General features: G+C 38.9%; 1 protein-coding gene across 1 annotated transcript in view; it reads right to left on the reverse strand.

The window, feature by feature from the left end:
• Positions 1-20,107: 20,107 nt before the first annotated feature.
• The window catches only part of MMP20 (matrix metallopeptidase 20), a 38,406-nt gene continuing 33,301 nt past the window's right edge, over positions 20,108-25,212 (reverse strand). The window contains exons 9-10 of the mRNA XM_005872216.2: positions 22,044-22,147; positions 20,108-21,031 (exon numbers count right to left, since the gene is read on the reverse strand). Of these exons, the coding sequence (XP_005872278.1) occupies positions 20,931-21,031; positions 22,044-22,147 (205 nt within the window). The 3' untranslated portion in view covers positions 20,108-20,930. The remainder of the gene's footprint in view (positions 21,032-22,043; positions 22,148-25,212) is intronic.

Below are 25,212 nucleotides of genomic sequence, written 5' to 3' on the forward strand. Positions count from 1 at the left end.
AATACTATACCACTAATTAACTAATTCATCCTCCCCACCTAATTTAACCATCATCTTCATCCTAAATTAAATGATGTTTATGCACTGTCATGTAAATGTCTCCAACTATCCAAAGACACATGGACAAATTAAAAGCAAGTATCTGAATAATATGTTTAATGTTATTTTATTGACATGAATGTATATTTAAATGTAAAATATATGGGTAATGGTGATATCTTTGGGGGAAAGGAGGGCAGTACAATACAGATAAAGGGAGATTTTCACTTTATAATAATTAATAAAAGCTAACATTTATTGCATGTTCCAGGCCCTGTTCTAAAGCTTTTCCTGTTTTATTTCACTTACTCATCACATCCCCATGAGGAAGACACTAGGGGTTAAGAGTGTGGGCTCTTTCTGCTTATAGATATTTCAGAGTTTAAACTATTTCCCTCATCTTAGAAACAGACTAGCTGAGTGGCTCTCACCTTAAAACAAATTCCTTAAATCCTCTGTGCCTTTAGTTTCCCCACCTGTAAAATGGAAATAAAAGTGATACCTAAATAATAGGGATGTTGTGAGGATTAAAAGAGATATAAATATAAAGTTTTTAGAACAGCCCTTAACACATGGTAATCACTCATGAAATTGCTTTATCATCATCATCATCATCTCCATTTTACAGTTGAGGAAAGTGAGGCACAAATATTTTAAGTAACTTGTTAGTGTGACACTAAAACTTATGCTCTTAATTATTTAGTCCAACTGCCTTCTCAATTTCCCTGCATTATTGAATTTTTTGTAAGCATGCTTATGAAGGCACATGTTAGGTATCTTGGAGAAATTAAAACTGTGATAAGAAATATGAATGAAAAATCAGTAATTTCCTACAAGATGAAAAAATAATTTTTAACTACCACCTATACAATTTTTAGGAGAGCCTTGTAGGTTGTTTTTTTAAACAGCATTAATGAGATATGATTTACACACCATAAAATTCACCTGTTAGTGGTAATTGCTTTTTTTTTTAAACAGAGAAGTCTTAGAGTTTTGTTTTAGCTCATGGTAGAATTTTCAAACTTACTCTGGCATTTAGTTGAATGTCCAATAATTTGGTTTAGTTCACCCCACTCACAATTAAGCACCTGCAGAGAAGTAGGCCTTGGGGCTCAACAATGCATGTGAAAAGTCCCCAATCTTCCCTTAAGTATAATAGCTGGTGTTTTTTGATAATTTGCATTCAATTATTTTTGGCCTTTTTTCCCTCTTGATGTAAATCATGATTAAATTAGAAATCATGCCACTACTATTTTTGGTACTAAATGCAAAGTGACATTTGGTAATAAATGCAATACTTTTGCTATCAGGATTTTCTTTTGCCGACTTCTTTGTTTTCATGAAGCTGCTTTCACTTATAGTGAAAAAAACCAAAGACTTCTCTAATTTTATTATATCCTTTGGAAGTAACTTTAACATCATGTCTTATCCTGGTCATTCTAGTCTGAGAATTTCCCAAGGCATTCCCCTTGGTTAGTATAAAACTCCACCAGTTCTCTTTTCATCACTCCGTTTCCCACAATCCATGTCCAGCCCTCATTACAGTCTGGCCTAAGCTGACATCATACCTCCATACATGTTATTTTGTGTAGGGGATAGTCTTTTTCCTTAGGGACCCGAGATAGGTCCAAATCACCTTAATAATTATTTATTTCCCAACAACTTAGAAGTTATTTGAAAAATGAATACACATACATGGGAAGAAAAAAATATTTTAATTTTATTCTTAAATAACCATGATTTCTTACTAGTGGAATGTGTGCACCTGTTGGAAACTGCGCAACTTCTCAGTTTTTGAAAATCAATCCATATTAATTTTCATATAGCGCTTGCCTTTTTCACAGCAATTGTGGAAAACCCAGTTTTGCCAAGTTTGATGACCTCTAAGGAAGGTAGCAAGGTAGCGCGCTCTCATGGTGGAACTGAAAATTAGCTAGAGCTGCTACTTCATGCAGTCTCCAAACAATGTCAAGGGTCACTGCATCTCCCTGGAAAATTTAAACTCTCCTGGGAGTTCACTTGTGTACCTTGAGGTCCGTTGGCATGGAGGTTGGGAACCCTGAGGTTGGGAGACTTTCAGGGCAGAAATGTTAGAGGGATGAAGGTAATAGTGAGTGCAGTGCCTGGAACATCAAGTTGCTCAGTACGTGCAGCTGCAGACATGTGCTTGATGAGGGAAGGAGAGAGGAAATAAGGCCCAGAACTTGATCCAGTAATTAGTCCTCCTAGAAATAAATTACCCTCTACAAACAGTCCTCTCTGGACCCCTTCTGCCCCTTGTATTGACATCTGCCATGCTGCATTCTTTCTCTTATGTGTGTGTGCACATGTGCCACTACTCCTGCCTGCTTTTCTCCAAACCTCAAGCAGCAAACTCCACTGTCTTGAAGATTTTCCTACTTCCTTGCATAAAAGGAGACCTCCCCATTACACACACACACACACACACACACACACATGCACACACACACACACACACACACACACACGCGCGTGCGCGCGCGCGCGGAAGGTAGCACACTGTAGAAAGTCTGGGAGTTCTAGTCAAGAGATCTGGCATGCTGGTTCCATTAATCTCTAGGGAAATTGCTTAGCCTCTTTAATCCTCAAGTTAAGAGGCAGCACATATTAAAAAATTATGTTGTATGAGGACACCTTCAACTTGTAGTGCATTGCCAACTAGTGCTAATTGCCAAACAAAACTCAGCCTCAGGGTTAGGATAGTGCTATGGGAACTGGTGACTACATGGACTGGAGAGCCCACAGGCAGCCGAGCAGTGGGACTGCTGCTCAGCTGCAGCTCATTGCCACCTGACTTTCTAATTTCTCCAGAGATGCCAGAACATCTGAAACCTACATGAAAATCCTGACTTTTTAAGTCTTAACTAATATAAATAAACTAGAGGCCCAGTGCATGAAATTCATGCACTCATGGAGGGGGGTGTCCCTCAGTCCGGCCTGCGCCCTCTCGCAGTCCGGGAGCCTTCTGGGGATGTCCAACTGATGGCTTAGGCCAGTGGTTCTCAACCTTCTGGCCCTTTAAATACAGTTCCTCATGTTGTTACCCCCAACCATAAAATTATTTTCATTGCTACTTCATAACTGTAATGTTGCTACTGTTATGAATCATAATGTAAATATCTGATATGCAGAATGGTCTTAGGCGACCCCTGTGAAAGGGTCATTTGACCGCCAAAGGGGTCGCGACCCACAGGTTGAGAACCGCTGGCTTAGGCCTTCTGGCTGTGGTGCTCCCCCTGTGGGATTGCACTGACCATCAGAGGGCAGCTCCTGCACTGAGCGTCTGCCCCCTGGTGGTCAGTGTGCATCATAGCAACTGGTTGTTCCACCATTTGGTCAATTTGCATATTAGCCTTTTATTATATAGGATAACAACACAATATGGACGGACACCATGCACTTTAACTAAAACATGCCTTTTAGTTAGATTTCACCTGTGGGTCACCGTTTCCAAGTGCCAAACCAGCCCAACTTCTTTACCTCTAGTTGACAGAGGCCAAAGCAAACCTAGTGTATATGGCCCATGAGTGAGTCATTTTTTCAGACCCTCTTTCTCCTTTCAATTATAATCAGGAAATGAAAGGAATGCAGAAAGAAAAATTGTCAGTTACTGAATATTTTATATATAACAATGCCAGGAAAACAAATAAAAAATAACACACATATTTGAATATGTGATATGACCATAGTCACTTGCAAGGAAATAGCAGAGCCAGAGGCAAATCTTGTTAGTCTATCCTCAAGCATGCATCATAACCGTTATGCTAATCTGCCTTTCTTCTTTCAAAGCAAAATAAGACAGCGTTCTCACTTTTAAGGAGTCTGTAGTCTAGTAGAGGAGCCAGCACACTTTTCTGGTAAAGGGGCAGAGAAAAAAATATTTTAGGCTTTGTGGCCATGTGGTGGTCTCTGTTGCAACTGTTCAGCTCTTCCATTGTTGCATGAAAGCATAAACAATAAGTATACAAATGGATGTAGCTGTGTTTCAATAAGACTATTTACTAAAACAGAAAAAAGGGAATATTGCATTAATGTTGAAAAGAGAAAAAACACCTTTATTCCCCCTAATAACCTATCATAATAGCGAATAACATTACAGTTTTTGTTTTTGAGCTAAAACTTTATAATTGATCTTTGTGTATTCACGTTAAAGTTTGTTAATTGAAGAACATTTTTGTTCATTTTAATTTTGAAAAGTTTCTTTCACATGGAGCAAAAAATATACAAATAGTCAGGAAAAGTCTTAGACTTAAGAATAAGGTTGTCAGAGTCATTAAAAAAATCTCATTTTATGTCAATTCCAGAAATAACAATGCTATACATGTTTGTTTCTTTTGGATTGAGTTTAACATCTTTCATATGTCTCTTCTAATGAAAAATTTAAAATACAAATGAAAACTCCACGTGGTCACAGGAAATTATAGAATTGATGAAATTTAAATTCTGTTTTCTCATTTTTATAACCCCATGCTTATTTTGAACCTACTGTTTAAGCCCTGGATTACAGAGATTGGAGAAACAAATGTGCCAGAGTGAGCATGAACCACTATCAACTAACTTTCAAGTGTCTGTGTGTAGCTGAGTCCTCGCTTGTCCAAGGTTCACTGTTTAGCTAAACGTTCTCTGAATTAAATTCTATGCGGGACACAATATCTATTAAAATAAAGAATAAAAATGTACTAATTTGAAGGACACATATGCATTGTTAAAATTCAATAGTAACTTGAGCATTTGTTTGGAACATAGGCTAATACAAGATTTTTAGAGGAGGAATAGTTCATCAATGGTATTTTTTAGAGTTGCTGGCACATGGTGATGGATAAAGAGCAGACTGAGATTTAATCAGTCTGGAAAGATGAAGCAAGTCATCTGAGAACATAGAGCTCATTAGCAGAAGACCAGGACTGGAACGCAGATTTCTTGTTACTGAGCACTGGCTACTGAGGGGGATCAGAATGAGCCACTCCCTAGATGTGCTTCTGTGGTATGTGGATTGTTTTGAGCTACAGGCAATTTTAGTGTCAGGCTCAAGAGAAACTTCTGCCCCTCCCTTGACTACCTGGGAGAACATGAATCAGGGGCCTTGCCGTAAGAAGGCCAGCAGACGTAACCTCATTGTTCCACTGCCCTTATGTCCCCTATTCTGACGTAGTTTTTGGAGGGACTTGGGATATGAGGCTAATGCAAAGAGGTTAGATACCACTTGGATGTTTGACTTACTGTCCCCTGTATTTTGGAGAAACATAATTCGCTAAGGACTTGGGATTTGAAGAGCAAGGTTTAATCATTCTTCCAGCATTTTTGTATTAAACGAGGCAAAAATCTCAACCTTTGTGGGCTTCAGGTACACTGCTTGCTAGGTGAGAGTAATGACCCCACCTCCTGGGACCTTCTGAGAATTAAACTCTTGGCAAAGAGGAGAGGAACAATAAGTTTTTTCAAAGAGACCGTGGAAATAATACCCAAATATCTCATAGGTAAATATCATGCATCTTGAAGTTAGAATAGTATTTTAGATTGCTGGGATATTCTTTTGAATGTGACGAGTGTTTGCTATTGTTTGACTCCATGTCTTTGCTGCTTCTCTGTGTTGACTCCATAATCCAGAGGTGCCTGATGTTCCCAGAGGGAAGAGTGGAGGGAAGAATTGTTGCACCCTTTGATATTGACAATCCTTAAATTAAGCTTTGCCTGGTGTTGGAGATATGAATCCTCTCTTGGAGACCATGTCCTTGAGAAGAATTTTACCCAAGAAAGAGGAGGAAAAAAGTCTCAGCTCTGACCTTTGACCAGTTAGGGAGGAGATGACATCGTTAGGTGCTCTCCGACCTAGACTCCTGGGACAGGAAGGCACAATGATTTCACCATGAAACTAATAAAACCTGAACTGAAAACTTTGAAGTCGTTAAAAATAAATGCAGAGATCTGGGCCACCGCTGAAGTTGGAAGCCTATCATGGACAGTTTTGAGAACATCATTTGTGGCCTTTTGATTATGAAAGTCCAGGCCCAGGAACTGGAAATGGAGGCAAAGGAAGCTAAATTGATCTGTGTGATAAAGCAATAGGTATTTCCTATGTTTCCTGGTGCTGCCAAGGAAGTGTTCAAGGGTGTCCGAATTTGGGGAAGTGGAGGAAGGGAGAATACAGGCAAGAGGAAAGGCAAGAGGCTACAGCAGCTGCAAGATTAGAGAAGAGAAACAGCCAGAAAGGATACTGATTGAGAATGGTCAGGAAATGTTACCAGAGAGCTTTGAGATTCAGCTGTAAGTTGTTTCCTCTTCTGTGTCTAAGCTTCCCCTTAAACCTGCATTAAATCCAATACTCACATCATCATTGTGCATGTGCTGGGCTGGGATCTGGGGAAAAGGGGCTCTGTCCATGCTGGAGAGGACAGCAGGCCCAGATGGCCTTGATGATGCTCGGAGAAGGAGCTTGGAGAAGCGATGATGGGGACAGATAAGAGATGATAGGGAGTGTAAGCACCCCTCCCCCAACCTGGAAATTCGCAGAGGATCTGAGTGGTGATGGCGTTTGGCAAGAGGCAGGGGCCATGGATGATGATGACTTGAGGCCCAGTGCAGAATTGGGGCTCTCATTACTGTATTTGGATGTTAGAGAAAAGTGTGACCTCAAAGGTGGAAATATGGAGACATTTGAGCTGGAATGCAGCAGTCTAAGCTGGCTCAGGGAAGTGTCTCCCCAGAGAGTAAGGCCAAACCGACTTGGATCTCAAAGAGGCAGACTGAGTTTCCCAGAGTGTCCCTCCCTCAGGGGAGTTCAAGAATTTGAAGAGGGAAAACCCAGTGATCCATGCACAGCCGCCTGTGGGCTCTGGAAAGGTGGTCAGGCAGCCAGCGGCTCAGAGCACCCGTCCCGGGGTTTACTTAGAAGTCTGCCAGGCTCAGTTCATCAAAGAGACCGGCATTTTCAGAGGAATTCCCACCAGAGTGGTGGGAATTAGACCTGCACCAGGGGAATGAGGAAGAGGGGAAGAAAATCCCACTCAGAAACAACAAACAGCCAAAGAACAAAGGGTGCAGTTCCAGGAAGAGAGAGTAATTTTCTCTCCTGGGAAAGGTGAAGTGTGGGTGAAAATCAGCTTTTTATTTAGAGTCCTGGAGTCTATTGTGTTAGAGACAGAAAAATCAGACCCTTCACCACCAAGAATGTGGCCTGTGCACAAGGCTACACATGCCGATGGCGGAGTGAGCCAAATGCCAGAGCTCGGACCTCACTTGTGTGTGGTCCCCCTCCCAGCCTTGCCTAAGCCCATCTTCCCCTCCTCCCAAATCTCTCAGTCCTCCTCCTGTCTGCTCCCGTCAGCTCTCAGAATATCCTCTGCAGAGCTGACAGCTGATTTATGCGCAGGACTAAATGCAGCTCTTCCTTTATGGTATCATGAGGAGTATTTTTCTTTTAAAAAAATTTACTTTTCAATTACAGTTGACATTCAATATTATCTTATATTAGTTTCAGGTGTACAACCAAGTGATTAGACATTATATAACTTACAAAGTGATCCCCCTGATAATTCTAGTACCCACCTGGCACCATATATAGTTATTACAATACTAGAGGCCCGATGCACGAAATTCGTGCAAGAGTAGGCCTTCGCAGCCCCAGCTTCGCCCAGATGGTTGTCCGGACCGTCGTTCCACTGTTTGTTCTGCTGTTCGGCCGTTTGGTCAATTTGCATATTACACTTTTATTATTATAGATTATTGACTATATTCCCTAATGAAGTGAATTTTTGGACTGGAACTCGGATTCTTTGTCCACCAGAGACAAAGAATAAATCCACGGACAGAGGGTAGTATAGCAAAGGTGGAGATTTATTGAAAAACAATTACAGACTCCCATGTGGGGAGGGGGAAAGGGTCCCACAGACTTCCTGTTTCCATGGTTTATAAAAGCTGCAGTTCCGGTGTCCTGATATCCCCTCTGATTGGTCAATATTCCCTTTCGAATTGGTTATTATAGTAATTCCTGAGGCCCTCCTCCATCATTGTCCTCCCATTCCTTTTGGGCTTTCTTCCTCCTTTATTTTGTAACTATAGACCTTTTTCTTTGGCTACTTCCAGTTCCCTTGTCTTATGGAAATGTAGCTGCACCTGGCTTCCTTGTGTTATGGAAATGTACCTTCTCCCAGTCTGTAGCCCTGTGTTTTTCCATGGACCCCAATTCTAAAAATTCCCTAAGCCTGCCTATATTCCCCTACAATTCCTGTTTCACAATGCTGTAATTTACATCCCCTTGACTGATTTGTAGCTACCAATTTGCATTTCTTAATCCCTTCACCTTCTTCCCCCATTCCCCCACCCCTTTCCCATCTGGCAACCCTATGGGGGTGATTTTTCCTATGTGTTTGCTCTGTGTGCACTGTGATTCTTCTCAGGGAAGGCTGAATGGCTAAGAGCACCAGACCTGACTGTGCCTCTTTTCAGCCATATGACTGGGGCAGGTTCACTTACCCTGAAAATGGAGATAACAGTAATACCCACCTCACTGAGTTGTGAAGATTAAATAAAACAACACATGGCCCTAACCGGTTTGGCTCAGTGAATAGAGCGTCGGCCTGCGGACTGAAGGGTCCCAGGTTTGATTCCGGCCAAGGGCACATGCCCAGGTTGTGGGCTCAATCCTCAGTAGGGGGCATGCAGGAGGCATCCAATCAATGATTCTCTCTCATCATTGATGTTTCTATTTCTCTTTCTCTCTCCCTCTCCCTTCCTCTCGGAAATATATATATATATATATAACACATGTAAAGCACTTGCACAGTGCCTAGCATATAACAAATGGTCAATAAAAATGATGCTTCACTTGAGCCCACACACTGCTGGGTGGAGTGTACATTAGGACAACCACTTTTGAAGACGATTTGGTGGTATATTAAAGCTGAGCATATTCGTAGATTATAAGCCAACAATTCTCCTGGTAGGTAATAGCCCTCCCCCATTGTCTTTTGTTAGCTTATAAGATCATTATTATAAGAGATATGTTCTGAGTTCTAAAGAATTAACTAGCAAAGTTTTCAAATATAACCCAATTAAAACCTGGGAACTGAATGTACTATATTTTGTTAATAGTGATGTGGTTTGGTGCTCTTTGATACTTAAATTCCTGAGCTTCACTGGTCTGAAGTTCTTGGCACACCATGGCCAGTCACGTGGTCATATTTGGGAATTTTGGGCTCTGTTACGAGAAGAATAATTAAGTCTTGGGCAGGAGTTGGCTGACTTCTCCAAATAGACAAGGGTAAGTCCCACAATGCCAGGCCCCTAGGCAGGGTTTCTTGGTATGACAGGTATTACATTGAAATGCTTAACCATTTTCACTACTGAGAACATTCTTACTTGCTTTAAGAATTACACTCTCATTTAATTTTTATTTGGTGAAATGTAACTCAATGTTCTGTTAGTCTTTCCTCAGTAGAATTTTTTTCTTTTATTTTTGAACTTCATTTTTTAAAAAATTCTTTATTGTTTAAAGTAGAATTTTTATACTTGATTACAATGTTTTATGATTAGGTCTTACTAAAATAATTTTTGGAGCAATTTGACATTGTCAGTCAATTCTACTTCTTCCTTCTTTATATCTCCTCCTCTGTAATTGGCTTTTAGATTATTTATAAATGTATATATATATTATAGGCGCACTTCACAGGTGACTCATAGTGATGGCATTCCCAGTTTGGAAACTTGTTGAAGGATATTGTTATGATAAAAAGTTTGAGTTTAAGGCTCACCATCTTGAATGCCTATGTGCTATGGACCAGGGCTATCTAAAATGTGGTCCACAGATTATCTGCAAACTGCTTCCTATCAGTCTGGGATGACATATCTAATAGAATGTAAGAGTAAACATTTATAAACTCTTAAAAGTACTTTCTCAGAGTAATTTTTGGGGACTATGTCTGTAATAATGTCACATGCTGTTGATTCTTTTCCTCCTCCTTACTTCTCTTCTTATCCTCCTCCTCTAGATATAAAAGTCACATAAGGTACATAAACAATTGCTCCTCTCAGTTAATGCAATGGTAACATAGTTGGAGAAGGTCATCTAGAGGATGTGACCGCTGGTTGACCTTGGGGCTGGACCCTGGCACTAGAGGTTCTTCCTCCCCTAGCCCCTCCCCGCCTTGGAATGTACTTCTTGTTCCTGCCCACCCTTCCTGAGCTAGGAGCCAGTTCAAAGATGCATTGAGAGCATAAGGAGTTTCTGAGACCATCTGGACTTAATAAGTAACTGAACTCAGATAAGGCCTCTATGTAAACTTTAAGATGCTGGCAGGCACCTGTAGAGAGCTACCCGTTTGTTGTTGGCTAGGATAAGCCGAAGTTACCTTGCCTATTAGACCTGCCACCCCTCTATCTGGAGTGGCCTGCCCCTTTCTTCAGTCTCTCCTTGCCCTCTGTGTATGGGGGCCAGTTTCAAATTTCACCCAGGGACCTCCTGAGGTTAGGAACCAACAACCATTATTTAAAATACCTCCTTTACTCTGTTAGCTCAGTTTTAAAAAAGAAAGTTTATTTTGTAAATTGCATTTTTTTGTTGAATAAAGCGAAGTTCTTCAACTTGATTTTTAAGGATCTTTCATAATGTAAGTCCAATATAACGGCCCAAACTCTTTACAATTCTCTTATACAGTTATGTTATTTTGTCCTTATTGTCTATTTAAACCATTTCTCTTTCCAGAACATTTTCTCTGCTTATTTGTTTATTGACTTATTTACTTATCAAGGGTAAAAATGTCAAATTTCAAGGGTATCTTATGTTCTTGATAAAACTTTGGTTGTACTCAAAAACATTTGATGAAAAAATTTTATTTTGGCATTGTACTGCTTCAGTAATAGACGTATTTCTGACTACTTGTCAGGTGTGGGCTTTTTATTTTTTTAATCCTCACCTGCAGATATGTTTTTCATTGATTTGAGAGAGAGAGGGAGAGGGAGAGAGAGAGAGAGAGAGAGAGAAACATTGGTGTTGAGAGAGAAACATCAAACTGTTGCCTCCCATACATGCTCCAACTGGGGATCAAACTCACAACCTACATATGTGCCCTGGCAGGGACTTGAACCTACAACCTCTGGTGTATGGGACTATGCTCCAACCAACTGAGCCACCCAGCCAGGGCTCAGGTGTGGGATTGAAGGCTGGTTTCTGGGTAAATACAGGCAAGGGAACAGCTGCTAGTCCCTGTCTGGAGGCTCTGGACCTGCCTGCATTTTCCCAGATATGAAGGAGCAATAGCTACCACATACCAAGCACTGTGTTCAGGGGCTCAGATGACTTTCCGGGGGCCAGATCAGCTATTCTGCTCCAGGAAGTGTCCCTTCTCTCAAATGTCCCATCTCTCAGTAGCTGTACCTAATAATAAACTTTCCGAGGAATAGTGTCTGGCCAAAATGGGAGGAGAAAGCAATGTTTTGACTTAGAGGACTGTCTTTTGTTTAATTTTAAATATGTTCATCTAAGTTGAAATTATTTTTATTTTGTAATTAAGTATAAAAGAAATAAAAAAGTAAACCCAAAGTTCCACCAGCATATTAGAAATTAATATTAGAACAAACTTTCAAATAATGGCGAACTCTAGTTGAATGCTGATGATTACCAGCACCAGTGCTGGTTTTCCTTAGCCCAGATGGATATATGTAGGCAGACTGCCGGCCCCTGCTCCAGCTGAACAAAGAATTCATTATATAGGACTGAAGACATTGATGTGGGCGATTTTATTTTTAAAATTTATTTTCAATTTCAGAAAAAATGATCAGACTTGGAAAGCATAAAAAAAGAGAGGATTGAGTGTTCTTTCCATGCGTTGTCCTGAGTGTTGTGTAATCCCCTCCAGGGATTATTTGATTCCATTTAATTCTTTGAGTGTCTCCAATGGACTAAGCTATTTTATAGCTCTGCAAGGATGGAAAGTAAGCTGTAGAACACTGATAACAATGCATTCTGTTTCCTCTCCACAGTAACACAAACAATCTTGTTCACGTAAATGCAGGGGCATATTGCCCCATAGAGATAAAATTTTAAATTGTGAAGTTTATATTTTATGGACCTGCAGGATATTAACCAGTTTTGAATTTATTAGCAAAATCATGTCAGCATCCCTAATTGCATATATACATTGTTCAAAATCTTTTATTAGTACCCTATTAATTCATTGAACAAACAAATTCTTTGACACATGTTCATTTTGTAGTTGTTTGAGAACAATGACTTTACCTTTTAGAAAATTATCAGTTAGCAGTTTTGGAAGTTCCACCGAGAAGCCGGAATGGGTTCTTCTGACAAAGTATCAAGAAAACTGTGTTTCAGAAGTTCACTGGTGGTTGCTTAACCCGGGCACGTCCTTTCTCGGCTTTTAGAGTAAATTCCGGAGAATTTGCTTATTCTCTGTTCTCTCTACTTTTTCCTCCATCTCTCTACTGCTTTTGTGTTTTGTTTTTCATTCTGGTTTGCCCATAGCAAAAAACCCCCAATCGGTTGCATCAATGATTGGGAAATTGGTTTTATGGAGTACTCATTTTGTGATCTCTGGATGATGGAGATGAATTCTCTATTGGGTGAGAAATAAACAAGAGAATCTGGTTGATTAGTGTTTTTGGTTTGTTTGTATGCCTGTTCATCTATTTGTGGCTTAAATCAATTCAGGCTTTTGTGCCCAGGAGGAAGAAAAATAATTATTTGAGATCCAGAACAGTTCATTTTTGTATTTCTGTATTTATTCTTGACTCGTGGCTGAAGAGTGAGCCTGAAACCATAAGCTCTCTCTGTGTATGTGTCTCTGTGTGTTAATGGCTGTAACTGAAAAAGGCTCTAGCCTTTAATTGTGAGAGTGAGAAATGCTCTCTAACTCCTGTAAGGTATTAATACTAGAGAGGATTGAAGAATTAGATTATATGTCTCTTAAATTGAAGAAGCTCTGTTCTGATATTTTTATAGAGGTAAATAACCACTCATGTAATTATGATATTCCCCAAATGAATACAAACCAAGAAAAGTGAAGCTTTATATGGCAAATATATTATTTTTTTCAAATCCTTTTTTAGAGACTTAACATTAACTCAGGAACATCATAATAATTTAAGTTCACATAATAACAGTAATTCTTTGGCAAATCAGTGGTTTAATAATTTTGGTTTTATGAAAGAAGCTTAGTCTTTTCTCTGGTTTATCAGTGTTAAGTATAATATAAGTACACATTTTATTTTATTTTAAAGTAAGAAGTGGGTTTGTTTTCTAATGAATATACTAGTTAATTTGTTACCTTCTCAGTGAGGCTCTCCCTGACCTACCATACTTAAAATTATAAACTATGTATACCTGACCCCTAATTCTCAATGCACTCACTACTCTATAATTTTTCCCCTTAGAACTTACTATCTTCTAACACACTGTATAATTTAATCACCTTTATGTTTAATGCTTATTGCCTGTCTTTCTCAGATATGTTGTAAACTCTTGAGGGCAAAGGTCAAGTAGTTGTTCAATAAATACTTTTTGCTAAATCAATGTGGATACCAGCAAAGATGGGAAGTCAGAGAGAGCCTTGGGCTGATGTGTTGAGGACATACAGAATAATGGAAAGATCCAGAAACAGGTTGTTGGAGTTTTTCATGTGATATACTTTTCAGAACAGCCTTGACTCTCTGTAGTAGTTTGAAGCTTGCTTCCAATGTAGTAAAACTTCCATTTACACACATGTAACCTATTTAGGTTTCAGGCTTTCAAACTAAATTTGAGCTGGCTGAACCTTATGAGGTTCTTGTGACTAACTTGTAATTAGCAAAAAGAGGAAGAGATAGAGGGAGGGAGAAAGAGAGAGAGAGAGAGAGAGAGAGAGATTTTCTAGTTGTGTTTATGGAAAGGTGGAAGTCCTGGGAGTTAAACTGAACCACTTAGAGAATTAATGTTCTGAAAATATCAGAATTCAACTTTACATTCATTTGTAGGAAGGAAAAATCCAAGCTTCCTTTCCTCTTTCCTCCTCTCTTGCCACATTTCCCCTTATTTGGGTTCCTGTAGCGTGTGTGGTCCATGCCATTCACATGGCAATTAATTAGCATTGATCTTCTTCTCTGTATGTGTTCATATAAATGTCTAGTTTTATCTGGGTAACTGTGGAAGCAATAATAATACATCTCAGCAGATTCAGTATGCAATGATGATTGACATGTTATGGCCCTGAATATAATTCTGGGATACCAGGCAAGTGATCTAGAGGTCATAGCAGGGTTAGAAATCTGTTGACTGGGAAAGGAAACCAAGGCAGGGGCCTGGTTGCACACACGGGGTCAGGCAGGAAAGGGTGGACATAACTGGAATTCATCCTTGCCTTGGTGTACTGGCCCACGGGAGAGCAAGATTGGCCCTTTTGATACAAGCTCCACTGAATGGCTGGACTGAAGTTCCAGGCATAACTGTTGTTTTAAAGATTGATTTGAGTGCTGGGAAAGGCCTTGACCTTCAGGTAAAGGCACAGAGAGTCTGGTGTTCAGATAAACACGAATGAATGTGGTAGAGACCTTGCTAGTCACAATCTCTGTAAGGCTTGGTGAGATTACACAGGTATTTTCACTGTAAGAATGAGATGGATTTAAAAAATCTTGAAAGTTCGTTTACCCTATTTAATAAATTCCTAGACTACCAACAACTATCTTCTAGAAGAGCAATCCTTAAGATTTTGTCTTTTCCTTTGTGATTTAAAAAAAATTTTGTTCTAAGAAATGAAAAACCGAGAAAAAAAATCCTTCAGAACCTCAAAAACTCTTGTTGAAAATGAAACCAGTTGCTCAAAGGAAAGGTGAGGGTGGGTGGGAGGAGATCAACCAAAGAACTTGTATGCATTTTTATGCATAACCCGTGGACACAGACAATGGTGTGGTGAAGGCCTGGGCTGGGGGGTGGGGGCAGGCTAGAAGGGGTCCATGGGAGAAAAAGGAGACATATGCAATACTTTCAACAATAAAGATTTTTTAAGAAAAAAAAAATTAAACCATGTTTTTGATGAGGAAAAGAAGCATGGATTAGTAGATTGAATGCTAAATAGTGATTAAAAACTTGAGATTATTTTTAGCTGCTTTCTTATTCTTTTATAACTGATTTTGGCTCCAATTTCTATGGATGTCTGTATGTGTGTAGGGGGGAGGGGTGCTCAAAAGGTTGCAAATAATAATATAAGGACTATGACTCCAGAATTTCTACCTCCAGCTCCAAATTCTTCCTTGAACTCAAGCTTTTATATTTACCTACCTAATTGGACACCTCCCCAGCTCTCACACATGGGCTCATCCTCTAGTCCCCCTCATTTTACCTCCACGCTGTCACTTGTTTAGGCCAAAAACTTTGGAGTCATTCTTGGCTCCCTTGTCTTTATTAAATTCCACATGCATTTTAGGAGCAAATCCTATTGGCGTTACCTGGAGAATTTTCCTCAATCTGACCATTCTTAGCAGCTTCCTTGATACTTCCTCGGTCAATGTCATCATCATCTCTACCCTGGAAAATGCCGCTGCCTGGTCTCTGCATTCACTCATGATGGGTTTACGAGCTGCATGCCACCCAGCAGTCAGGGTGACCCTTTGAAACATAAGGGAGATCATGTTATCCACCTGCTCAGAGACCCTTCTTATCTCATTTGCATGAAATCTCATCTCCTTAGGTGACCCACCAGGCTCTCTATAGTTTGGCTGGCTTCCTCCCTACCTCACCTCTTTCTACTTTTCTTTTCCCTCACTGCCTCCAGCCATAGTGGCTTTCTTGCCGTGCCTCAGCTATGCCAATCCCTTCCTACCTGAGATCTCACACTTACTGCTTTCTCAACATGAAACCTAGAGACACCTTCCTTCCCGTTACTCACCTCTCTATAGAAGTAACCCCCACTCAGTTTCTTCTTTCCCAAAATGTGCTTTTATAAAATTACACTCTGATGTCCTTTATCCTCTTCCCTGCCTTTTACCCCCCAAAGCATTTTCAATGTCTTTCATTGTACTTACATCTACTTATTCACAGTGAATGTCTCTTCCATTAGAATGTAAGCTCCTTGAGGTTCACGCTAGAGAACTAAGTTGGCGCCAACATAAAGTAAATGCTTAATAAGTATTTTTTAATAAATCAAAGATGAATACTGAGGGTGGATATGGTAGGGTACCTAGATTCCTCAAAAAAGATTGAATTGATTATTTGTGGAGATAAAACTATTTTAGGGAAGAGATAAAGTCTTTCAAAAGAAACAGCTGATAATGTCAACTTCCAGAAATTGCCAGTTTCTTTATGGATTTACATCTAAAATTTAGCAGTGACATTACAATCATTGGGCTGTCTGCAAGTCACGTGGAATGTGCTCCAATAGGACTTTTGATATCTCATCCTTTATCGAGGCAGCTATAAACATATTTACTACCCAGCATTAAAAGCTTACATTATTTATCATTGCATTAAGGGCCTGGGATTTTCCAAGCACAAACAAATTGCTATTTCTACAGACCTGGTGTGTCCCTGCTACCCGCCATTGCAGATGATCTAAAATGGATTTAAATGTTACATTTCTCAATTGGTCTTTTGCAACTATTTTCTTCTTGACTTCCTCCAGTCCTTTTCTGTTCTGATCACGCCTATTCTCAGAACAACACTCTGCATTGTGCAACAAAAGTTTAATTTCATCCCCAACCATTTAATATGATATATTGAATTAAAGGAAAGGATGTTAGATTAAGATTAATGGAGAAGAGATTAAAATAAGAGAGAATATGTGCATTAAAAGAGTTCTCTTTTGGATCTCAAAGTCATTCACTAAGTTCCTACTTTAATTATGTTTTTGCCAACAAGTTTTCCAATTCTATTTAAGTTTTGAGTCTAGGTGGTGGGAGCAAGGCAGGGATCAGGCATCGTGGCATTTTGAGTGTAATAGGATGCACTTTAGTCGGGGCATGTTGATAAGTCACTTGGGGATGGTAATGGGACCAAAGATAGACTCTGGAGATGAAAGATGATTGAAAGATGTGGTTTCTTCCTCTTACTGAGGCTTATATGGGGGAAATGCTGAAAATCTTTGGCCTAGACTTTCCAATGCTTCATTATGGAAGTAAAAAAATGACAACCCGTTGACCAGCATTACATATTTCTTCTCAAATGGCACTTCATTGGGTAATTTTAGCTATGAATATTCACAAAGAATCTTCAGTATCATTGCCTGTAGAAGGAAGTGACTAAAAACAGGAATAAAGAGAAAACACATGGAGAATATATAAATGAAAGCACTTGAAGACCGTGTGGTAACTTAAAAATATATCACACAGAATTCCAAATAAAAGACTGCATAGTTCATTTGGCATTCCAGCCTCAGAGAACTTAGTGTGGAGCTGTTAGGGAAGCTCCCCACTCGTCCTTAGTAACCTTTCTAGTGCTTGCCCAGGGCTTCTGGGCCACCCACAAATAGTCATCACTGAGGTTAACAGGACAATATATGGAGGTCATCAGAACACAAACCCTGATCCCCACAGGAGCAGTTCAACCACGCTGTCCTCAAAACTGTTATTTAACAAAACATTTTTGCACTCAGTTTCTCTGAGGCCAAGTGGGGAGTCTATGTTGTAAATTATTTCTGTACAAAATTTGTTGTTTCAAATGAGCGTGTAAATGTTCTGATTGAGTTTTGACACAAACACAATCACTGTTTCTTATGCATTAGGAAGACTCTATCTTTCCAAAATATGTATAATTATATCTGGGAACCAACAAAGAAATGATGATTTGTAAGAATTATTTTTTGGGAAATTAAATCAATAAAATTATTTGATTATTGATTTAATTTGGAATTTGGAAAAAAAAAGTTCAGGTCACTGGTTATTAGTTCTTGTGGTGCTACAGCTCATCATGTCTTCAACTATCTGAAAGGATATATACAAATCCTCCAAAATATCTCAAAGTTAATTCTAATTGCTTCAAAAACAACAATTATCCACTCATCTACTGATGGGCACTTGGGCTGTTTCGAGAACTTAGCTATTGTAAGTAACGCTGCTATGAACATATAGCACGTGATCTCATTTATATGTGGAAACTAATGAACAAAATAAACTGATGAAAAAATAGGTCCAGAGACATGGATACATGGAACACACTGACAGATCTCAGAGGGGAGGGGTAGGGGGGAAGGAAAGAGAGTAACCAAAGAACTTATATGCATAACTCATGGACACAGACAATAGTATGGTGAAGACCTGGGGTGGGGCAGGGACTTGGTGGAGGGGAGAAGAAGGAGGGAAATAGGGGACATCTGTAATAATATCAATAATAAAAATAAACTTAAAAAAACAAAACAAAAGTAAAACAAAACAACAACCATTATAATGCCCCCTGTTGGGTACTAGGGACTATCTAAGAGCTTTTCATGTTTTGGCTCCTATACAGGGTGGACAAAAGTAGGTTTACAGTTGTGAGTATGTGAAACACGGAGTTTATTTTTTTAATTATTTATTAATTATTGTATTAGAACAACTGTAAACCTACTTTGGCCCACCCGTGTATTTAAGCTTCTAACTATCCCTAGGAGGTAAGAACTATTCCTATTCTAATTTTACAAAAGGGGAAATTGAGACAGTTTCGGGAACTTGACCAACATCACACAGCTAAAGATAGACGATCTGGGGTTTGAATCCCGTCAGTCAGATTTCAGAGCACATGTTTTTTTTTTTTTTAACATTAATTTATTTAGTGAGGTGTCTAAAATGTGCATGTTCCTGGGTCAGTGCGCAACACAAGGAAGACAACAGGTTTATTGAGATATAATTCATATACCATACAATTCATCCATTTAAAGTGTACAGAGCTGTGCAACCATCACCATCACTTCTAGAACATTTTCACCACTTCACAAAGAGATCCCATAGCCATTGGTAGTCACCTCCCATTCCCTCTCCCCCAACTCCTGACAGGCACTAGTCAGCTTTCGGTCTCTATGGATGTTTCTCTTCTGAACATTTCATATGAATAGAATCATACACTATGTGGCCTCTTGTGTCTGGCTTCTTTCATTTAGTGTAATGTTTTCAGGATTCCTCTGTGTTGATGTATGTATTCATCCTTTTTTATTGCTGAATAATATTTAATTGTATGAATTTACCACATTAAAAATCCATTCATTATTTGATGGACATGTTTCCACTTTTTAGTTATTATGGATAATGCTGCTATGAACATTTGTGTACACATTTTGTATGGACATATGTTTTTGTTTCTCATAGGTATATACAGAGGAGTGGAATTGCTGAGTCATATATATACATATATATTAACTCCAGGCTAGCCTTTTGAGGATCTGCCAGGCTGGTTTTCCTCCTTGTTTATTAATATTAAGAAGTTATCCTCAGCTGATGGTTTTTGCAAAAGTGACTCTTCTAACTCTATAAAGGCAGTTGACACTAGAAAACAAGCACAGTAGACTTTTCTTCATCGTCAAAGATTCAACATGTGAGCTGTTAAATAGCCACTTTCAATTAAGGAAACCAGTGGAAAGCTTAGCGTAACCTCGAGTAACTGCCCCAAAGCTTTTATTTTTATTTATTTAATTTTTTAAATTTATCTTTATTGTTGAAAGTATTACAGATACCCGCTTTTCCTCTCCCATTGACCCCCTCAACCCTGTCCCTCGGCCTACCACACTATTGTCTGTGTAGCGTATGAAACAAATTTAATAAATGATGGTAACAATAATAGCTAACATCTGTTGAACACTTCAGATATTCCAGGCAGTCTAGGAAGCATGTTAAATGTATTTTGTCATCTAATTTCAGAACCACTAACTTGTTTTAGAATCCTTACATTCTAGAAGTAAAAAAAAAATCATAAGAATGACAGGCAGCTATGTTTTATCTGTATTAATGACTAGGTAGAAAAAAAAGAGTTTAGCTTGAAGTAACAAAAACAGAAACAAAAGATGAACTCCCTTAAATGAAAAAGTGTTCAGAAGAGACTCACTCATTGAGGGCATTTTATTGTCAGGAAGCAAGAAATAGAGTGAATTACTGTTATTTATTCTGGCTCTGTATACTCACATAGTATCTCAAGGTTTGAGGTTTTTTTTTTTTTTTTTTTTTTTTTTTTTTTTTTTTTTACAGGTACATGGAATTTGTTGCCAAGTAAAATGTGATAGAAGCTAGTAAATGTTAACTGAAAAGAGAAATGAAAAAATTGTTCTTATAAAACATTTTAATTGGCTTTTGTTAAAAGTTTTCCTGTTGCAAAATGCCTACCTCTTGACTCGTATGAAAATTCACTTGAATAGGTTTTCCTGCCATAACCTACTTCAAAGACCAATGAGTACACATAAACAAACAGAAATGAGAAACAAAACTTACGCAGTCTTTTGTTTGTGATATGTTTAAAGTACAGAAGGATAAATTCATATTCATCATAGCAAATGTTAAGGCCACAAAGGCCACAACTTGTAAAGAATAATTATAATTTGTATGGTAATGGCCATTTCCTACAAAAAAACTATAACATATGTCAGGGAATCCACAAGTAGGCTCTTCTTGGAAATAAAATCCAAAAGTTATCAATTTACTTCAGGATATTAGGTAAGAAAAGAAATAATGAGTGTCTAACTGAAAAGTACACTGTGTTGATTCTGATTTTGTGTGAAGTTGACCAATAGGAATTTCTCATTTGGATTAAAATTATGAATCCACAACTATGAAAAAAATGTAGAAGCATAATTCTTTTCAATGAACTCTAAGTTGCCCTTAGAACTGAAGGCCATGGGAAGAATCCCTACCCTAATTTCTGCTTTAGTCCTTAAATCCAGTTACCAGCTGCTTGCAGTCTTCCTCATTCCTTAGGAAAGACTAGACCTTTCTCTTTAGCAACCAATCCAGGAACTAGATTTCAGCACACTAACCACATCTTCCTTTTCTGTGTCATACTTGTATGCTTTTGGTCCTGAAAAGAAGTAAATGTAGCCTAAAAGAGACAAAGTTGAAATTGTGGTTACTGAAAATGACTTGCAAATGTGTAAATGGGAGGATGTGTAACTGTCATTTTCTTGAGGTGGCACCAAAGGGGAATTGGGAATGTGTCAGGTGGCAGTTAGCAAGCCCTCTGCACAGTTCTCACTGAGCCCTAGAACCGGACACCTCTAACTTCTCAATCATCTCTCGTCTTCTCTCTTCCAGCCAGGTCCAGCCTCCTCCTTGGGGTCATCTGATGTGTCAAGTTCAATGATGCTTGGTGCTTCTGCTCAGGCTGTTCCCTTCCAGGAAGTCTCCTCCCCTTTCCTTCCCTAGTCAAACCTCTAGCTGAGGTCCCACCATGAAATCTCCAACTATGATCTGTTCTTTCTCAGGTCATCTCTCGCTATTATTGTGAAGACTACCACATGATTCAACACCAAAATATAGATAGTCCTGTTTTCTAGCAATTTAATCTGTGTTGGATGGAGGGGTTTCCCAAAGATATTAACCATTCTGCGAGAGCAGAGGCCATATCTGGAACTGTCTTTACATTTCTGAAGTGCCCAGCTCTGTGCTATATTCTTAAAAAGAATGTGTTGACTGGTTCAAAAGATTCAATTAAGCATATTCAACCCAGTTCAATTCAAGTCACCTTCCCAAACTATGTGTTGAATTTCAGGAGTTGAGGGATGGAGTGGGGAAAGACACTGGGAAAGTTGAGAGTATGTGCATTTTAAAGATAAGCATGATGATTTTGACCAGGTAAACTTTATAATGTAGCTGACTAATGGACTGAAGCTATACTTTTAAACTTTCCTTTCTCAAAGAGAGAACCACAATGGCAGACCTTTTATAGTTATTCTTCCTAGGGGTTAATCTGGTTAGCTAAATTTATAAGGGGCTCGGGACCAAAGATAAGAATGAAGGACTCCCATTTGGAAACCCATTTTTTTCTGTTATGTTAAAACCCAGATTTCTTGTTACAATTCCACAAAGAAAGTTTTTTTGGTGAAAATACTCACCATTTAATTCCACAGCAGCATCTATTTGTCCATTTACTCCTGAAAATTCCTCTTCAGTATTCTTTGGATAGTCTTTTTCCATTTTCCTTTTTCGTTCATCATAGCTGGAGGAAGTATTATTTCGTAAAAGAGGTTTTTATTGATTGTAGTGACATTGTACTAGTCAGGCATATTTAGCCAGGGCTGTCTTATGATTTACTTTAAATCTCTCTCTCTCTCTCTCTCTCTCTCTCTGTCTCCCCCGCTCCCCCCAGGTTCTTGAGATTCTGGGACCACTAGCTTTTTCTAAAGCAGCGGTTCTCAAGCTATGGGTCGCGACCCCTTTGGCGGTCGACCGATCCTTTCACAGGGGTCGCCTAAGACCATCCTGCATATCAGATATTTACATTACAATTCATAAACAGTAGCAACATTACAGTTATGAAGTAGCAACGAAAATAATTTTATGGTTGGGTCATAACATGAGGAACTGTATTTAAAGGGCCAGAAGGTTGAGAAACATTGCAGAGTTTCTTTAAAAAATTGTCACATATATTGCTTAGAAGTAGTTATTCTACTAGTATATATTATAGCAAAATGTTCCCATAATTTAAAAAATGTTGCCTTTCGAAAGGAACTCTACATATATTTTCATGCTTTATTTACTGTTTTAATTATTCTCTCTCTCTCTCTCTCTCTCTCTCTCTCTCTCTCTCTCTCTCCCTCTCCTTCATCCCCACCCCATGTATGAATTTCTTGGCTCACCAAACAGGTGAAAGTCCTTCATAGAGGCTCTTATTCATGGGCTTCTTGTAATTCACCCATAGAGGTGGGGCTGAACAAATAATGCACAATGAATGAACAAATGTGTGAAAGATCAGTAGGTAAAGATAAGATACAAGAAAACCGGGAATAACTGAGCTCCGCTTTTTAAATCAATTCAATTGAATTACATTGCTTTTGTTTTCTGGGAAGATTATATGACTGACCTAATAGCTTAGGTAACTTTTTCTGGATCAGCAACCACCATTCAGCGATAACTCTCAAGATCGGTCAATGCATCTCTTTGTGATCAAAATTACTCAGCGTGTAAAAAAGACTGTGACTTGCATGAATCACCGTATGAATCATTGTATGAGTTCAGTATGTAGGCAGAGCAGACTCTCATCTCGTCAGGAAGACTTCATTAAAGTGTAAGGAAGTCCCTTCTTCATCAGCACAGAACTCCCAGTGATGACATTCCCGGGGTGGCCACCCAAGTCCTGTCCCACCAAAAGGTTAGACAATTTTTCCTGGTGTCTGAACCACTGGCCAGTTGCCTGTGGCAACAGATAATACCCACTTTCTCCTGAAATGTCCTTCTCCTGTGGCTAAGAATACACAGGCCAGTGACAGAGCTCTTAGGATACTGAGTAGAAGTTAAACATTGGGAAAAGAGTCAAGCTGAAACTAGCCCTGTGGATATGGGGCTCTGAGGATGGGAGTGACAGCTAACTTTCCCAAACTCCCTTTCCAGGAGAGCCATGAGAACCTGCACTGCAGCACAAATGAAAATAGGAACCATTTACTGTATTTCATCATCTTCGGACATGCCAGCTCAATGAAAGGGAAGGAATGACTGCAAGGTATCAGGTGTGAATTAGGGAAAAAATGGAGACAAAAAAGGAACAGTCTAGGCACGTTGGCTCCCTCAGGGCCTAGGTTTTTTTTGCTCACTTTGTTCCAGAATCTGAAATCTGGAGAGCACAGGTTGTTCACATGGTAATCTTTGTTCACCAGGTTGTTTTCCTTCTCCCACTTCCCTGAGGCAGTCCTACTGAGGAAGTGGAAGCTCTGATGGGTAGGAATAAGCAAGATCATTTTAAAGCTGAAAATATTTGGGGGATGGAATGCAAAAAAAAGCAAAGCTGCTACCAGGCATTTGGTATGTCTGTAGATACAGAGGGGATCACAGTGGGAGGGTAACAGATCACGTAACCTATTTTGAATTCTTTGCCTAATGTTGACCTATGCTCAGGAAAAATGGTGGAATGACCTTCATATCTTTATCCTCTTTTGTCTATTCTGATACAGGATTCGAAGCTGAACTGTTATAATTACAGCTCCTTACATTTGTGTATGTTTGACAGACATTTATGAGTGATTTTGAGAACTTAATCCCCATTTATATTGCTTTATGGTAAATTCTGTCTCAGTTCCGAACAAGTGACTGACTAAAGAATATTTACAGGGAAACCTAATACAAGTTGGGATCTGCTTGTATGATATTAAAATTGGATGGAGAAGTCTGGGAAGTAAGAAAGGACAGAGCAAAGATCTGTCTTGAGAATAGAGATAAAGCTTAAATAATACAGAAATACATTTTCAAGAAAAAAGATGACTATTAATTCAATAGAAAACCTGAAAAAGAAAAATTTCTATTTTTATCTGTCTGCTTAGTTCACTGAGGTGGGTGGTGGTAACATCTAAAATCTTATGTATGTATAGAGTGTCCCAAAAATGTATACACACACTTTGAATAACTATAAAGGCAGTGTTTATTAAAATACATTTCATTTTCAAAGTTATCAGCTATTAAAGTGTGTATACATTTTTTGGGGACACCCTGTATATTCAGAGGATAACAAAGGTAATAATATTATATGTCAATAAAATTTCAGAAGAAAAGTTAGCAAAGCAATGTCCAGTTGCAAATTTTAATTCTCAATCATATTTATAGAAACCTAGGCAAAGTCCTTGGCAAAATTGTGAAATTACTATTTATTTCCTCCAGCTCTTCTACCACTGATATATTCCTTTCTGCCCTCTTGCCTCCTGTCCTATAACTGCTTTCCAAAGAGTATTACTCCCAACAAACTCCATTTCAAAGTACCAGCCTGACACAAAAACCACCATTTTGAGATTATCTGATAACATATTAATATTTCATTTGAATCTTTTATGTAGACATATGTAGACAGGGCCTATGTAGCTAATACAGGGTCACCTACATTTCATTTTACCAAGTAAAAACATTACCATCCAATCATCAAAAAAATTACCACCTATTTTCATTACCATTTCACACAGAAAAGAAACTTTAACACCAAGAAGTCAGAAAGGACAAGCTCTCAGAATCAAAGATGGTTCTTGCCAATAATGTGTCTTTATCCTGACACAGGCCCCACTCCCCAACATGCATAATATTGTG

Source organism: Myotis brandtii, unplaced genomic scaffold (assembly GCF_000412655.1).
Source record: "Myotis brandtii unplaced genomic scaffold, ASM41265v1 scaffold37, whole genome shotgun sequence".
In the NCBI taxonomy this organism is placed as follows: Eukaryota; Metazoa; Chordata; class Mammalia; order Chiroptera; family Vespertilionidae; genus Myotis; species Myotis brandtii.